Raw genomic sequence first — 13,482 nt, 5'->3', positions numbered from 1 at the left:
GCACCAATGAGGCACAAGCCGACGCTAGTCTGTAGTCGTTTAGCGGGCGCTGGAACAAGCCGAAAAGAAGTGGTCACCAGGCCCGACAAAGGCACAAGCTAAGGACCTAGCTTTCTCCTCTCTCAGGCTGCCCCTGCCTGCCGGGTGTCGGGGGTGCATCCGACTCCGAGTCAACAGCGCTGGGTTGCTTGCCCCTGTTTTCTCCCATCTGTCGATATTTATGTCGTCTTTTTCTAGCTGCCGGCTCCTTGCTTCGAAGGGAATGGCTGGAACTAGCCTGCCTCGGCGACGGGAACACAGCTGACGACGTAGGGCACGGCCAGCAGAAACTCGTCGCTATTCCCTTCTGGCTGCTGGTCACGCGAGCGGATGCTTGCTGCGGACTCGTGGGACATTTTAATTGCGGGACAAGTTTCAGTGCGTTCGGTTCCAACCTCACGTCCCCCCCCCCCCCCCCCCCGTTAGGCTTGGATATGATGGGGTCGCTCCATTCGCTGACACACTTTTATCGGCTAGACGCAGACAGAAAATCCTTCCAGAGCGCGCTTTCGACAGGTGTTTGCCCGTCCCGCACACGCGCCCTGCATCCAGTTCATCTGAAACGGTCGGACGTTGCACATGATGGATCGCTCTGGCGATGCCATGCTCTCGAATGGGCACGCACCTCACAGCCCAGCGGCGCCCCTGGCGCTTTCCGACCTCATGGCGCGGATTCCGTGCTCGGATCATGCATGCGACGGCCCAGCATTGAGCCCAGGAATTGAAAAGGCCGAAAGCGTCGGTGAGCCGGCACGAGCACAGCAACCTCCCGAAGAGGCCAAAAGACCGCCGTCGAACCCGGGACAAGATGCCGCGCCTGTTGACTGGTTAGCGACGCGGTCTCAACTACTCCCGAGAAGAAACCAGGGCAACAGGGCCGATTGGGTCCGTGGCTGGAGCGAGGCGGTCGGCGTGCACGGCGAGGAGACGTATTGTGCCTGCTCGGAAACGGTTGCCGGGAACAAGGTCTGGAAAGGAAGGACGAGCGGGCTCGCAAGCAATGTCAGGGCGATTCTGGCTGGCCCCGCCAACAAGCCCACTGCCAGCTCCGAGCCAGACCTATGTCGGAACTGCAGCAGACCGCCGTCATCACTTCCTAGCACAGCAACGAGCCCGGCGAGTGAGCACTCCGGGTTGCAGCGGGGTCAGAGCTTCAGCAGGAAGTTGAACAGCTTTTTTATGCGCGTGAAATCCCGCCATAGCAGAAGCGGGCACGGGGGTAGCGCCGAGTTCCACAACATTCTCTGGCCCGAGAACTACCAACCAAAGTGGGCCACGGGTCAAAGGCGGTTCTTAGTCAGGCCGCCCAGTCAGCAGAAATCACATAGCATGGACATTTTCCCGGGACATAACCGCAATCACATCAACGCGACCTCGTCTGGATCCTCCAGCGACTCGGACGCTCTGCGAGCAGCCTCGGGCCTATCGAGAAGCATGACCCGCCTCAAGCGAGCCGCCGCGTTACTCCAGCGCAGCAACACGCCCAAGTGAGGATCAGGGACGGTTTAAAGTGTATATTCAGATGGATGCGGGTCTCTCTTGATGTGTTCTGGAGACTGCCCTCCATCCGCTTATGGGCCAGAACCACCAAGTTCCTTGGATGGATTGGGGGGGTGGGGAGAGGGGCCCCGCGGTAACCGGCCAAGCCTCGATATGCCTTGGGCGTCAGTCGAAGAACACCCGCCAAACCGGTCCCTCCTGGCGGAGAGAAAAGGCCTAGCGACCTGAGTCGCCTACTCCCCCGTGAGCTACCCGCGCTGTCGACCGGAATGTTTGAGAATGTTGCAAACACGGATATGGGGCCATTACTTCTGCTGCCATCATGGTAGCAACGGCCCGAAGGATTAAAAGCTTCCTAGGCTCCACGGGCGTCCTTCTCGTTCACAACATCAGACGATGATCTGGTCACCAGATTATTCCGGAGATTCGGCAACCAAAAGCTAGTTTGGTTGTTTGACTTCATAGGGCGATGGTGGAATTAACGTCCGCCAACCAGGTGTTCCTGCCCGGGAGTGGGAATCAGAAGGGGAACATGACGTATGAAGAGACCTCGGCATCGCTGTTCGGCATCGCTGCTGTACATCTGGGCCATCCATCATGAGCAACGAGTAAGGCGATTGCCGTCAGGGTATGGCGGAAACGGATCATATCTTTGCCAACAAGAATACGAAATGGGAGCTGGGACAGGACTTATTGGGAATGGGTTAGGGCAAAAAACGACCAGAAGATAGTACAGTATCTAATGCAAACTTAGTGAGCATCAACCTCGGAACCTAGCAAATGTGACATGGGATCGAGGCCAAAGCACCCAGACCCGCTGTCGCATGGCGGTAAGGATTGACCCTGCTTGTCGGGTTTGGCAGTTACGGTATCCACCATTTCGCTAAGGAGCCAGCAAGAGAAATAGGACGTTAACGCCATGCGCACGATATCAACTGTGTTTACAGGTGGTTTGGGCTGATTGAGTTTTTGTCGATGAGTGGCGTTGACTGTTTGTCTGTCAAGTCTGGCCTTCCAGGTAAAGACAGGTAATACCGTAGTACATCTCTTGTTGAGCGCTTTCAGGGGGGCTCTTCATGTCAGGCATTGGCCCCAAAGACTTCCCTAACCCCTTTTCCCCTATTTGCATGTTCACCTCCCTCTTTTCCTCTCTTTGGTTTTCCCTTTCTCTGGCTCCCACCAAATCCCAACTCTCCCTTGTTGTTTTCTCTTTTTCCTTCTTTTCTCCACTTTCTTTTCTTTCCTTCTTTGGGCCTTTCATTTCGGTCTGCTTGCAGGAAACTCCGAGCCTAGCTCGTTCAAGCTATCTCGTGAGAAGGGGATGGGGCTAATAATGCCTAGTTTGTATTTCTGTAACATACTGCATTAACTATCGAGAAAACACAAGACGAAACACACATCGGGGGATATCGTGACTGATCTTCCTCGGTCTTCCTTCCCCGTTCTTATGAAATAACCCAATGCCCAGGCCAAGTCCCCCTAAGGGTAACAAACATGCTAAATTCAACGTATTGGCGGAGGTAGAGCAAAGCTAAACCACTGACTCACTGGGGTAGGGGGGGAAGAAAAAGGGAAACCGAGTCTTAAACCACAAGTAAACCATTCCTAGGCCCGGGATAGTGACCAGAGGTAAAGAAACTCCATAGGGGCAGGGACGGGCCAACAAGCCTTGGCTTAGATGTGTATTGCCTCGGTCTGGTGAGGACGATTGGTTCTGGATTTAGCTCATCCTTCCCTCATACAGTTGGTGACGCGGACGGCCACGGGGAGTCCGGCCCAGAGGGAAGGAAACGGCGCAAAAGAGGAGAACGAGGTTGTTTTAAAAAAAAAAAAAAAGTAGTAAGAAAAGTACCATGCCCTGCATTTTCGGATACCCCTAACATCAACCAACTCCCTTGCGCAGTCCCGCCCGTGCCCTGACCAATGTGCTGCTGAAGATCGTATCCACCAGCCAGCCCAGTTCAGACAACCAAGACCAATTGCCCAGTGATACTAAGGTTCAGAATAGAGCCACCCAAAGTCCAGTTGCGGCGGTTAAGGCCCCGGGCTTCTGGGGCTCTAGTGAGAGTGTGTGAGAGAGAGAGAGAGAGAGAGAGAGAGAGCATGACGGAGAGAAAAAGAGGACGCCAGCCGCTTACTGCTGCTGCTCGGGCGCGGGCTCGTCGGGCTTGCCGTCGGCCTTGTCCTCAGCAGGCTTCTCCTCCTTGGCAGCGTCAGCAGTACCCTCGGGCTCGCCGTTGTCGGATGAGGTCCAGAGGGTAAGGTTGTCCCTGAGAAGCTGCATGATGAGCGTGCTGTCGCGGTAAGACTCCTCCGAGAGGGAGTCGAGCTCGGCAATGGCATCATCAAACGCCTGCTTGGCAAGGTGGCAAGCACGGTCAGGCGAGTTCAGGATCTCGTAGTAGAAGACGGAGAAGTTGAGAGCCAGACCCAGGCGGATAGGGTGGGTCGGGGTCAGCTCAGTCTGGGCGACATCGGTCGCGCTCTGCGCAAGATCGGAAACACGTCAGCTACCGGCAAGTTTTGTTGCGATCGGCCAAGGCAATCTTACCTTGTATGCCTCGTGGGCAGCAGTGGCAGCAACCTTGCGCTTCTCGCCAGAGGCGAACTCGGCGAGGTAACGGTGATAGTCACCCTTCCTGTATGACACACGCGAGTAAGGAACGGGCCCGAAGAGATGCGCGGGGTAGGGGGGTGACCCGGAACGGAGAGATATACATCTTGTGGTAGAAGACCTTGGACTCGCCAGTGGCAGCATGGGGAATGAGTGACTCGTCCAAGACGTCGAGAACATCTTGGCAGACCTTCTCCAGCTCGCTCTCAATCTTGTGGCGGTACTCGCGAATGGTAGCAACGTGCTTATCGGAGCCCTTGGATTCCTCCTTCTGCTCGATCGACGAGATGATGCGCCAGCTGGCGCGGCGGGTGCCGACGACGTTCTTGTAAGCCACCGAGAGCAGGTTGCGTTCGTCAACGGTAAGCTCGCCGCCCAGCTTGGCCACCTCCTTCATGTACGTAACCATCTCATCGTAACGCTCGGCCTGCTCGCAGAGGCGGGCGAGGAAAGTCTTGCTGCAATTTTTCAACCTCGGGTTAGCTTACGGAGAATGGGCTGAGGGGCCGCCGCCGCCGCCACTGCTGCTGCTGGCGGTGGGATAACACACCTTTCGCGCTATATGATGGCATACTTGGTCAGCAACCCAAGTCTAGAGTAAGGAATGTATGCGGCTAGGGCTGTGCCTAACACTACCGCGCGTGTGCGAAGTGGTATCGTTGGGAGGGGAAGCGGCGGTTGCAGACAGGGCCGGGGCGGTAGTAGCTTGGACCAACTTACCTCGGTCGCCATTTTGGTGATGTGTTGCAAGAGAAATGCGCAAGCCGGTGGGGTTGGTTGAGGATCTGGGAAAGGAGAGAGGAGGGAAATAAAGGTCGCAGTGGAAGAGTGTGGTGAGGAGTGCCTTGTTTTGTTGTTTTTGCGATGTGCTCGAGGCCGAAGGTGGGCTCAAAGTGAGCAAAGGGACTTCGGAGAGGGTCAGAGGCTCCCCCTCCCCACAGGCAGTGGGCGCCCGTCGAGCCTGGGGTCCCTGTTTTCTCGGGGAGAGTCGAATGAAACCACGGGTTAGCGCGTTACCACGTGACGCTGGAAGCGACGTTATTTCCCAGCGAAATGGGAGTCCCACTCTAACACAGGCTCCCTCAAACCCCCAACCCTAGCGCCCCCCCGATCAATATCCAACTGCCTGGTCAGTTGTCTCGAATGTCCTCAAACCCAGCCCTCTGGATTGGATGCTGCCTTGTGCTCTTGGCGTCAAAACGTCAGGCTTTTCTTGTTCACTTCATCCTTCTTTTGCAACCTATGGCGGCGTCGCGAACGGCAATTACTATGGCGGGGAGGGAATGGTTGAGCGCTCAGCTTCCATAGGCCATGACGAAGAACCTGGTCGTCTGCAAAACCCCTCCTTGGAATTTGCCAGGCGGCGTCTCCCATGTCTCCCATGTCTCCCATGTCTCCCATGCCTCCACGCCTCCAAGTCTCCATGTCGCCAGGGGCTTTAACGCGACATTGGAGTTGCGGTGTCAAGTTGAATTTTTCCCAACCAGAGAACACCCCCAGCAATCGAGATTGTCTCGCCTCGTCGCCTGCGCACTTGACCTCTGGAGAGGTAGAGCATGCTGATGAGGGGTCGCACGTCACACATTGAGCGCTACCACAGAGCGGCTCTTGACTCAGAGTCGCCCCTCCATCAGATCAGCGCCGTTTTCTTATCACTGCCCACGCACCCTCGTGGCACGTCCCGTCTCGTGCCCAGTCCCCTTTCAGCTGGCAACAGTCACGAGGCAAGGCCCCCCGGAACCACCTATCCCCCTTTCGCTTTGTGAAGGGGACAGCGTTCACCAGAATTGAGGACGTGTGGAGCGGTCATACAAACAGGACCCCGCCAATTGTGCTTATCACAGTTCGCTGCGGCCCCCTTCTGCTGCTTCAAGTGATGACGGTGGGGCCAGGGCCGACAACTCACCACCGGAAATCATGGAAGCGGCTAGAATTACCGCGAGGCTCGGTCGGTCCAGTCACGTTTCCCCTCCTTTTGCAATGTCAACGCAGGTCAGTGCACCGCCAGCGAATACGGCTGGTTGCCTGCCAACCGCAATATGACAAAGGCCGCGAGCGGAATGCCTCAGCGCGGGGTTTGCGTGCACAGCCTCTTTCCTGAGTAACCCGAGTCGCGAGTTGCGTTGTATATTCGCACGGAGCCCACGGTGACTGAGTGGCTGGCTGTTCGTTTTTTTTTTTTTTTTGTTTTGTTTTTTCCCTGTGTTTGCGTCCCTTCCGATTCGGCATGTATTTGGCGCGGTTCGGAAAAGGTCCGGTCAATTCCCCGTCTCCGACTCCGGTGATTAAGGTTGCTTAGCTCCAATCGGGGCCGCCGGCACAATTCCGGGCTGCGATGCCCAGAGTCACGCGACTCGGCCAGTTTCTGCATCTTCTCATTAACATTTCACCGTGCCGAAACGGCCCGGTACCTAAGGAGGGAGCTGCCTCTGGAATGAGGATATTCATAAATCTCCACCACGGTATATTATACAAGGCCAAGTTTGGCTAACACCAACTTCGCTCAAGGAATATTCCTCGTCTGGTTGAAGTGGCCGAGGCAACATGTCCAGGCATGCTTTTATCTCCAAGTTAAACGTCAATACGAAGGTGGTCTGGTAATTACCTCCTGCCTTTGTACTATGCAGATAAGTTGCTGGTTTCATATCATCCCACAGAGTTCAAGTAGTGCCTATTCCCGGAACGCCATGCTGAATGCTGCCGAGCAAAGACCATGCCCGTCCCGCGCCATGTGCCAAACTTCCACTGCCCGTCAATCCATTGTTATCAGAGGTCCCGTATATCAGATTCGCCCTCCAAAGTCAGGTTATACTTCTCCCTTCCCCAGTCCGCTGGATCACCTCCAGGCAAACAGAGCCCCAGCCTCCAAAAGTAATCCCGATGTGCAAAGAATAGATGCCATAACTTGAACCTTGTTGGAAAACCCCGCTTCGTCTCCCACGCCTCAAGCTCCTCCGGCGTCATTTTCCCCTTCATCAACCCAATCACCCAGCTCAGCCAATCTGCGGTTTCGGCCCCTCCCATACACGCCGGATCGTCATCCCCACGACACAATCGCAGGTCCCCAGGCCCGGGAGGCAGGCTCGACTTTTGGATATACACCTCCCCAGCGTGAGACCGATATCCCCACTCGGAGAGCGGCAGCAGCGGCACCGGATCTCCGACATGCGTAACCCGGCGATAGGGCAAGCTCTCTGCACCCTGCGGGTCTCCGTCCTCCAACAACCCAAACGCCTTGTCGAGGTACGTAGCCAGCTTCTTATTCCCAACCCGCGGTTCCCCAAAAGTCGTGACCATGACATCCTCCCACCCCAATGTCAGTCTCAATTCTAGAGCTGCCAACGCCGCCACGGCGCCGCCGAGGCTGTGCCCAACCAGGTGCACAGGATACCCAGGATACTTCTCCCTCGCGGCCTTGAGAGCAGGCAGTACCACTTCCCTTGCATTCCGCCATGAAGCCATAAAGCCCATGTGCACAGTGCAGTTGTTACACCTGCTCCTCCCATCATCATCATCATCATCATCGTCGTCGTCGTCGTCGTCGTCGTCATCGTTACCATCATCATCATTACCTCTCCCATCCCCATCCCCTGGCGACGGGTAAGGCACATACTCCTGTGGCACAGTCGACAAGTCAATGATCGTATTCGTGATGCTGTACGTGCCGCGGAACGCGACGATGATCGCCTTGCCATTTCCCCGTCTTTCTCGGCCGCTGTCGCCGTGGTCCACGGCAATGTACCCGCAGCTATCACTCAACAGAACGCCAGTGTTCCACGTGCGCACTAGGCGGAGCGAAGGGAAGTCTCGACAGCGCGAGGCGCAGGAGAACGGCGGCGAGATGCCTGTCGTGCCGACGCAGTAGGTTATGTCGACGAGGCGGGCCATGCGCTCGAGCGAGGCGAAGAAGGAGGGGGAGACGCCGCTCCCGCTGTATGGTGATGGTCTGTCATGGTCCTGGTGTTGAGGGGGAAGGGGGTGCTGCTGTTGCGGTGAATGAAATGATGTTGTGGTGGCCTCTGATTTGGTGCTGGTGAGGAGCGACGGTAAGAGGAATATAGTCAGGAATCGCATGCTGATAGACTGCAGTTGGCATAGTATTACAGAGTACGGGGAATATAAAAAGTAAAAAGCGGTCTGTTCTAAGGTCGAAGTTCGTAGAATGGTCCTCTCGAAGGAAGTGGATGTTGATCAACCATGGCTGTGGTCAATGGCCCTCTGAGGATCGCATCGCGTGACCTCAAATCACTTGCGAGGCGCGGCAGGAGACTACTGACCCAGCCTCTTCTGGCTAAGACACGTTAAATGTGGCTCAATGTGCGTGTTACAATTGATGTATCTGTGGGAGCACACGCCCATCAATGCATCGCGCAACTAGAGATTGCAAGAGTGGTGAGGTGTTGGCGTTTGCGAGTAATGACGGAGGTAAACCACGTTCCGAAGACTTGGCAAGGCCTGCAAGGCCCCGTGAAGTACCTACAGTATGAATCTGATTGCCCCACTCGCACCCCCGCGATCTCAACAAAACTTTGTACTCATGATATGCATGGGCCTTGCTATCCAAGCCAAACTCACAACCGCACCACAACATCCAACTCCTTACACCCGGAGTCCATTGTCAATGCCATATCATAGTACTACGATGCCTGGATCTGTTCTAGTGTCTTCCTGCTCATCTTGCGCCTCGTCATGCTTGGGCATTGAAAAGCTTGCAACTCACAAGGTGCTCCCCAGTAGCACGTCTTGGAACTACGCGTCAAGTTCCTGGAGTGTACTGCGAGAGGCAGCGTTAGTTCATTCATTTCCTGCCACGCTCACCACATTTGAGGGCCAAAATCGGCCAGAGCCTCTCTCCGATCCGGGTGATTGCGGCCAGATCCTCGTAGCTGGCTCACCGATCGGATGCTCCTAGATGACAGGTTGGAAACACAGAAAACTCGAAAGTACCTGCATGTGCCACGTCGTGCCTGTTTGGCCTGTTTGTGGAAGGAATGCTAGGAATTGCTCAACTTCTCCCAACTTTAGATCCTCGAGTTCCGTGACCGCAGCTCTCGTTCCTTTCTCCTTCATATCCCCCAGTCACCCATCCTCGAGCCGAGCACTGTGACAATCTCTATTTACACTACTCAAGCGTCCCAACAATCCATCGCTACTGCCGCCACGATGCTGCATTTTATCTTCGCCCTCGCGGCTGTCATCCTTTTCGCCGCCGCTTCCCCCACCTACAAGCTCTCAAAGACGATGCTCAAGACCTATCCTGAGCAAGATGACTGTACCCTGCCCGAAAAATTCGTGGTCCAGAACTTCAGGCTCTGGGTTTCCAAAGCTGACAAACAAACGGCCGTGGTCGACTTTAAGTACTCGGACAGTAGCACCAGAATCGATACCGCCTGCCACTTCGACTCGAGCTCGGTGAATGTCGGTCTGCCAGGGATGGCTCCTAGATTTGCATGCAACAACCCTAGCGTCCAGTTCATTTTGGAGAACAGTAGCCTGACAATGATCGAGAAGGCATGTTTTGAGAGTAACCCGTAGGTCGTCTAGCCAGTTGCAACCCCATCAACCTACAGTAATAGTGCTGATAAGACTGACAGCGCCCGTCCGTACGAGGCTGCGGGCACTGTCAAGCCTGAGTTGGACTGCGTTGAGACTGGGCAAGACAGTCAGTTTGGGGAGGGCATGAATTGCGTCGGCGTACCTGCCACCATCTCCGGCAAATTCACCAGCCTTCAACCGACACCCCAGTGAGAGAGGAGATATTTATCTTCACTGGCCCACAGGAAATGTCTAGCATTTAGTTGGCATATTTCCTAAGGAAGAGAGGCAAGATCAGGTTTTCCGTACACCAGGAGTTGGAAACTAGACTTCTGGATTGTACCAGGAAGAAGTGCCTTACTGGATCTTAACAAACTATCTCGCGTCTTGCTGGACCGTGATACCGTCGTTGTCTCCTGAGGCCTCGGCAGAAGCCAAGACGTCAAAGCAAGCCACCTAGACAAGCCACATGTAACCCGCCACCCCCACAATCTCCCAATTCGAAAATCAACCCAAAAATTAGCCCTCGACTCCACAAACCGCTTCACAAACTCCACCACACGAGCCACGCAACGCACGGCCAGCAGTGCAGAGACGACAAACATTGACGAACACCGAACCCCTTCCCCCCGGGCGCGGTGATAAGGCCGATAAACGATAAACAATGGCCAAAGACACACCCAAGACGGGCATTGCCAAGGGCATTAACAAGGGTCACGTACGTCTCACCTCGTGGAGGATCTCTGCGGCGCCGTCTTCTCGAGGTGTCTTTGTCGGCAGATGATGGACAACGTTCCTGTTTTTCTTTTTCTTTTCTTTTCTGTTTTGTTTTATTTGGTTTCCCCGCGTTTCCTCTTCGTCCGTCCCTTCTGTCATACTTGAAGAGGACGAGGCTCGATTGGGAGGACGGAGGTGCAACCCATGAACCGAGAAGAGCATTGTACGCTGACCGTGACCCGGGGAACCTCGGTTTGCGCGACTGTAGAAGACGACCCCTCGCGTCACTAAGACCCGCCCGTCGCAGACCAAGGGCCGCTCGAGCAAGCGGACGGAGTTTGTTCGGTCGATCGTGAAGGAGGTTGCTGGGTAAGTTTCGGGATTGTTTTCTGTTGCGAGAGGGCGGCGGAAAAGAGGCGGCGGAGTGGTGGCGTCATGTTAAAAGAGGGTGGAGAAAAAGAAGGTAGCGGGGGAAACGGATCCATGGCCGTGGAGCCGGACCGGCGCTATCGCCGGGACGGTTCTGCATCCCCGCCCTCTTTTCAACTTGCGAGTCAGTTGGGGAGATGGGACGCAGCCTTTATAGGGAGTGACAGCCGCGGGGAGGACTATCTCGACGCTAACACACGCTTAACAGCCTCGCCCCCTACGAGCGCCGCGTCATTGAACTGCTCCGCAACGGCAAGGACAAGCGGGCCCGCAAGTTCTCCAAGAGGAAGGTATACTCGACCCAGCACCTAGTCAATCATCCCTTTTCCGTGCTGTTGTCTGACGATAAGACAGCTCGGCACTTTCGGACGGGCCAAGGCCAAGGTTGATGAGCTCCAGCGCGTGATTGCCGAGTCCCGGAGGGCTGGCCACTAAATGGACCATGTTATATGATTTACGATGTTGGCTTGGGATGTTGGCGAGGGGTCCGGCGTGATAGTTGACGGTTAAACATGACTCGTGTTCAACGGCATGATTCCCAGGGAACGGCTTTCGAGGATCCTGCATTTGGCCCGCGTCAAGGAGCACGTGGGAATACGCTGGAATTAGCAATCTGCTGGAACGAGCGCTATGACGCTGATGCGGCGACGCTATCTACTTGCACTTATTCATGAATGTGATAGTGATAATGCCGCTGTCTGGCCAACCAACTACATACAGTACCTTTCCGAACGTCAACCGGTGCGAACAGGCCGCCAAGCACAGCGCAGTTCTTTATCACTGATACTATTCTACTACGGTGAGCGTGGTATGGAAACGATACGGCTACCACGCCAGAGTTTGACACAGCACCTCCGACTGCTCACTTCTTGCTCAGTCCGAGGAACTTGCTAAGCTTCTTCTTAACAGCATCCGGGTCTAGGCCGCTCTTCTCCTTGTCCGTCTTGACCGGCCTCGTTGACGGGCCAGCAGTGGGTTTGCCATCGTCGTCTGGATCACCCTGTGGAACCTCGGGCACGACAACTTCCTGTGCTTTGCTAGCCACGCTACCCTTCAAGAACGGGCCTCTACGAGCAGCCTCGGACACGGAACCATCCCACAGGAGATGCAGCATTTCGCGGCCCTTGAGGCGGTATCCGGCGACCAGCCGCTTGTCGTCCTCCTGGATGACGATTTTAGGTCCGGGAATGATCAGCTTGAAAGGTTGGGTAGGGTGGGCCATGACGCCTCGGATGGCCCGGTAGAGGAATGCGCCGGTCTCGTTAGGAGTAACCGTCCAGGTCGCCGAGGTTTGGTCCGGGAATCGAATTTTGACCTCGACCTGGGTGATCTTGGCGAGCCTGGTAGCTTCCTCGGCTGCATCAGCCGCAAGCTCAGCGTCGGACTTGAGACGAGTGTTTTGGGATCGTTGCTGCAGGTGCTGTTGGCGGAGCTGCGCATGGGCAATCGTTGGCTCGTACACAGCATCATCCTCATGAATCCGGGCGGCTGCCGGGGTAGATGATGAAGGCGCCGAGAAGACACTGGTGGGCTGCAGGGGGTCGGTGGGCGCAGTGGTTACCGGGAAGGGCTCGTCAACCACCGTGAGGTTGGTTCCGCTCTCCGAGTCCACCGGCGCAGTGGCTGTTGCTCCTTCGATGTTGGTTGACGTTGTAGGCTCCCTTTGGGTATCTAGGCCGTCTCTATCAGGAACAGCGTCTGCGTTGAGCTCGCCTGTAAGAGGAGCTGCTTCTTGCGCCCCTGTTACCTCGGCCTTCGGCTGCTCTGGTTCAACATCGTTCAGATATTGACTAATCTGCTTCATGGCGTCGAATAGAGTTGTTTCCGTAACCTTGAAAGAAACTCTAAGGACGATACTGCCAGAGTTGATGCCACACTGTGACAGCGTTTTCTGCAGATCCTCCAGCGCCGAATACTCCCTGCCCATGATGTTCACCAGGGGAGCCTCGTAGTATAATTGGCCACTGTTAGTTCCCTTGGCAACTCCCCTGTCGGTAATGTTGAGACCATGCTCAGCGCTTTCGAATTGCCGCAACACCATCCACAGCGTCATATCGCTAGGCAGCTTCTTGGTATATCGCTGGCCATTCACATCGAGGGCGATAGACACGACTGAAGCGCTCTTTGACTTCTGCACGAGCTCGAGCTTGGCGCCAGGACCGAGACCTGATGTGCGGTACGGGCCAGTTAGATCAACGATCTTGTTCTTATGCCTATGCCTGTGAGCTACTCGTGCTAGCACAAAGGGGAGGCTAATCAACGACTTACTTGAGTTCGTACTTGTCGCTCTTCAAGTTCAGCTTCTTGCAAGCTTCGCCGAGGACATCGACCATGTAGGTTCCCGGAGTGACCTTGACTTTGGCTCTTCGAAGGTCGGTCGCAACAACCTCAACATGGGCAGCCATCCTGCTATAAACCGTAGGTTGCAATCCACGACGCTCTGGCCTGGTTGACAGATACCGCACTCAGACGGGGCTTGAGCGTTGCTTGTGATACGGTTATCGAGAGGAGCTCAAAGCCCAGGAATAAATGAACTCGGATCGACCGGGGTACTGTATGATAGCACCAGGGAATCTGTTTGGTGATGATACTCGGGCAAACGAGGCTGCCAAAAACGAAAGGCTCTGCCTGACTGACTGCCTTATAAT

The 13,482-nt window shown here is 55.4% G+C and overlaps 6 protein-coding genes across 6 annotated transcripts; 3 read left to right on the top strand and 3 right to left on the bottom strand.

Moving 5' to 3' along the window:
- Positions 1-621: 621 nt before the first annotated feature.
- MFIFM68171_00596 (uncharacterized protein) lies at positions 622-1,530 on the top strand (the record flags this gene model as incomplete). Its single annotated transcript, XM_071056018.1, has 1 exon — positions 622-1,530. One exon carries the CDS (start codon positions 622-624, stop codon positions 1,528-1,530), a length of 909 nt encoding a protein of 302 aa, XP_070912119.1.
- A 2,143-nt stretch (positions 1,531-3,673) lies between these two features.
- MFIFM68171_00595 (Tyrosine 3-monooxygenase/tryptophan 5-monooxygenase activation protein) lies at positions 3,674-4,885 on the bottom strand (the record flags this gene model as incomplete). Its single annotated transcript, XM_071056017.1, has 5 exons — positions 3,674-4,024; positions 4,091-4,178; positions 4,258-4,611; positions 4,704-4,711; positions 4,874-4,885. The coding sequence occupies 5 exons, from the start codon at positions 4,883-4,885 to the stop codon at positions 3,674-3,676; spliced, it is 813 nt and encodes a 270-aa protein (XP_070912118.1).
- A 2,034-nt stretch (positions 4,886-6,919) lies between these two features.
- On the bottom strand, positions 6,920-8,227 carry MFIFM68171_00594 (Extracellular triacylglycerol; the record flags this gene model as incomplete). Its single annotated transcript, XM_071056016.1, has 1 exon — positions 6,920-8,227. One exon carries the CDS (start codon positions 8,225-8,227, stop codon positions 6,920-6,922), a length of 1,308 nt encoding a protein of 435 aa, XP_070912117.1.
- A 1,089-nt stretch (positions 8,228-9,316) lies between these two features.
- On the top strand, positions 9,317-9,901 carry MFIFM68171_00593 (uncharacterized protein; the record flags this gene model as incomplete). The annotated part of the gene is made up of 2 exons (XM_071056015.1): positions 9,317-9,684; positions 9,748-9,901. The coding sequence occupies 2 exons, from the start codon at positions 9,317-9,319 to the stop codon at positions 9,899-9,901; spliced, it is 522 nt and encodes a 173-aa protein (XP_070912116.1).
- A 451-nt stretch (positions 9,902-10,352) lies between these two features.
- rpl36_1 (60S ribosomal protein eL36) lies at positions 10,353-11,269 on the top strand (the record flags this gene model as incomplete). Its single annotated transcript, XM_071056014.1, has 4 exons — positions 10,353-10,406; positions 10,674-10,774; positions 11,043-11,124; positions 11,189-11,269. 4 exons carry the CDS (start codon positions 10,353-10,355, stop codon positions 11,267-11,269), a joined length of 318 nt encoding a protein of 105 aa, XP_070912115.1.
- A 427-nt stretch (positions 11,270-11,696) lies between these two features.
- Positions 11,697-13,239, bottom strand: MFIFM68171_00591 (GLUT4 regulating protein TUG-domain-containing protein; the record flags this gene model as incomplete). Its single annotated transcript, XM_071056013.1, has 2 exons — positions 11,697-13,047; positions 13,103-13,239. The coding sequence occupies 2 exons, from the start codon at positions 13,237-13,239 to the stop codon at positions 11,697-11,699; spliced, it is 1,488 nt and encodes a 495-aa protein (XP_070912114.1).
- Between the last annotated feature and the right edge of the window lie 243 nt (positions 13,240-13,482).

The sequence above is a fragment of the Madurella fahalii genome, assembly GCF_045866475.1.
Source record: "Madurella fahalii IFM 68171 DNA, scaffold_1, whole genome shotgun sequence".
Classification (NCBI taxonomy): domain Eukaryota; kingdom Fungi; phylum Ascomycota; class Sordariomycetes; order Sordariales; genus Madurella; species Madurella fahalii.
The sequence above is the reverse complement of the archived record's forward strand: the minus strand, read 5'-3'. Positions and strand labels throughout refer to the sequence as shown.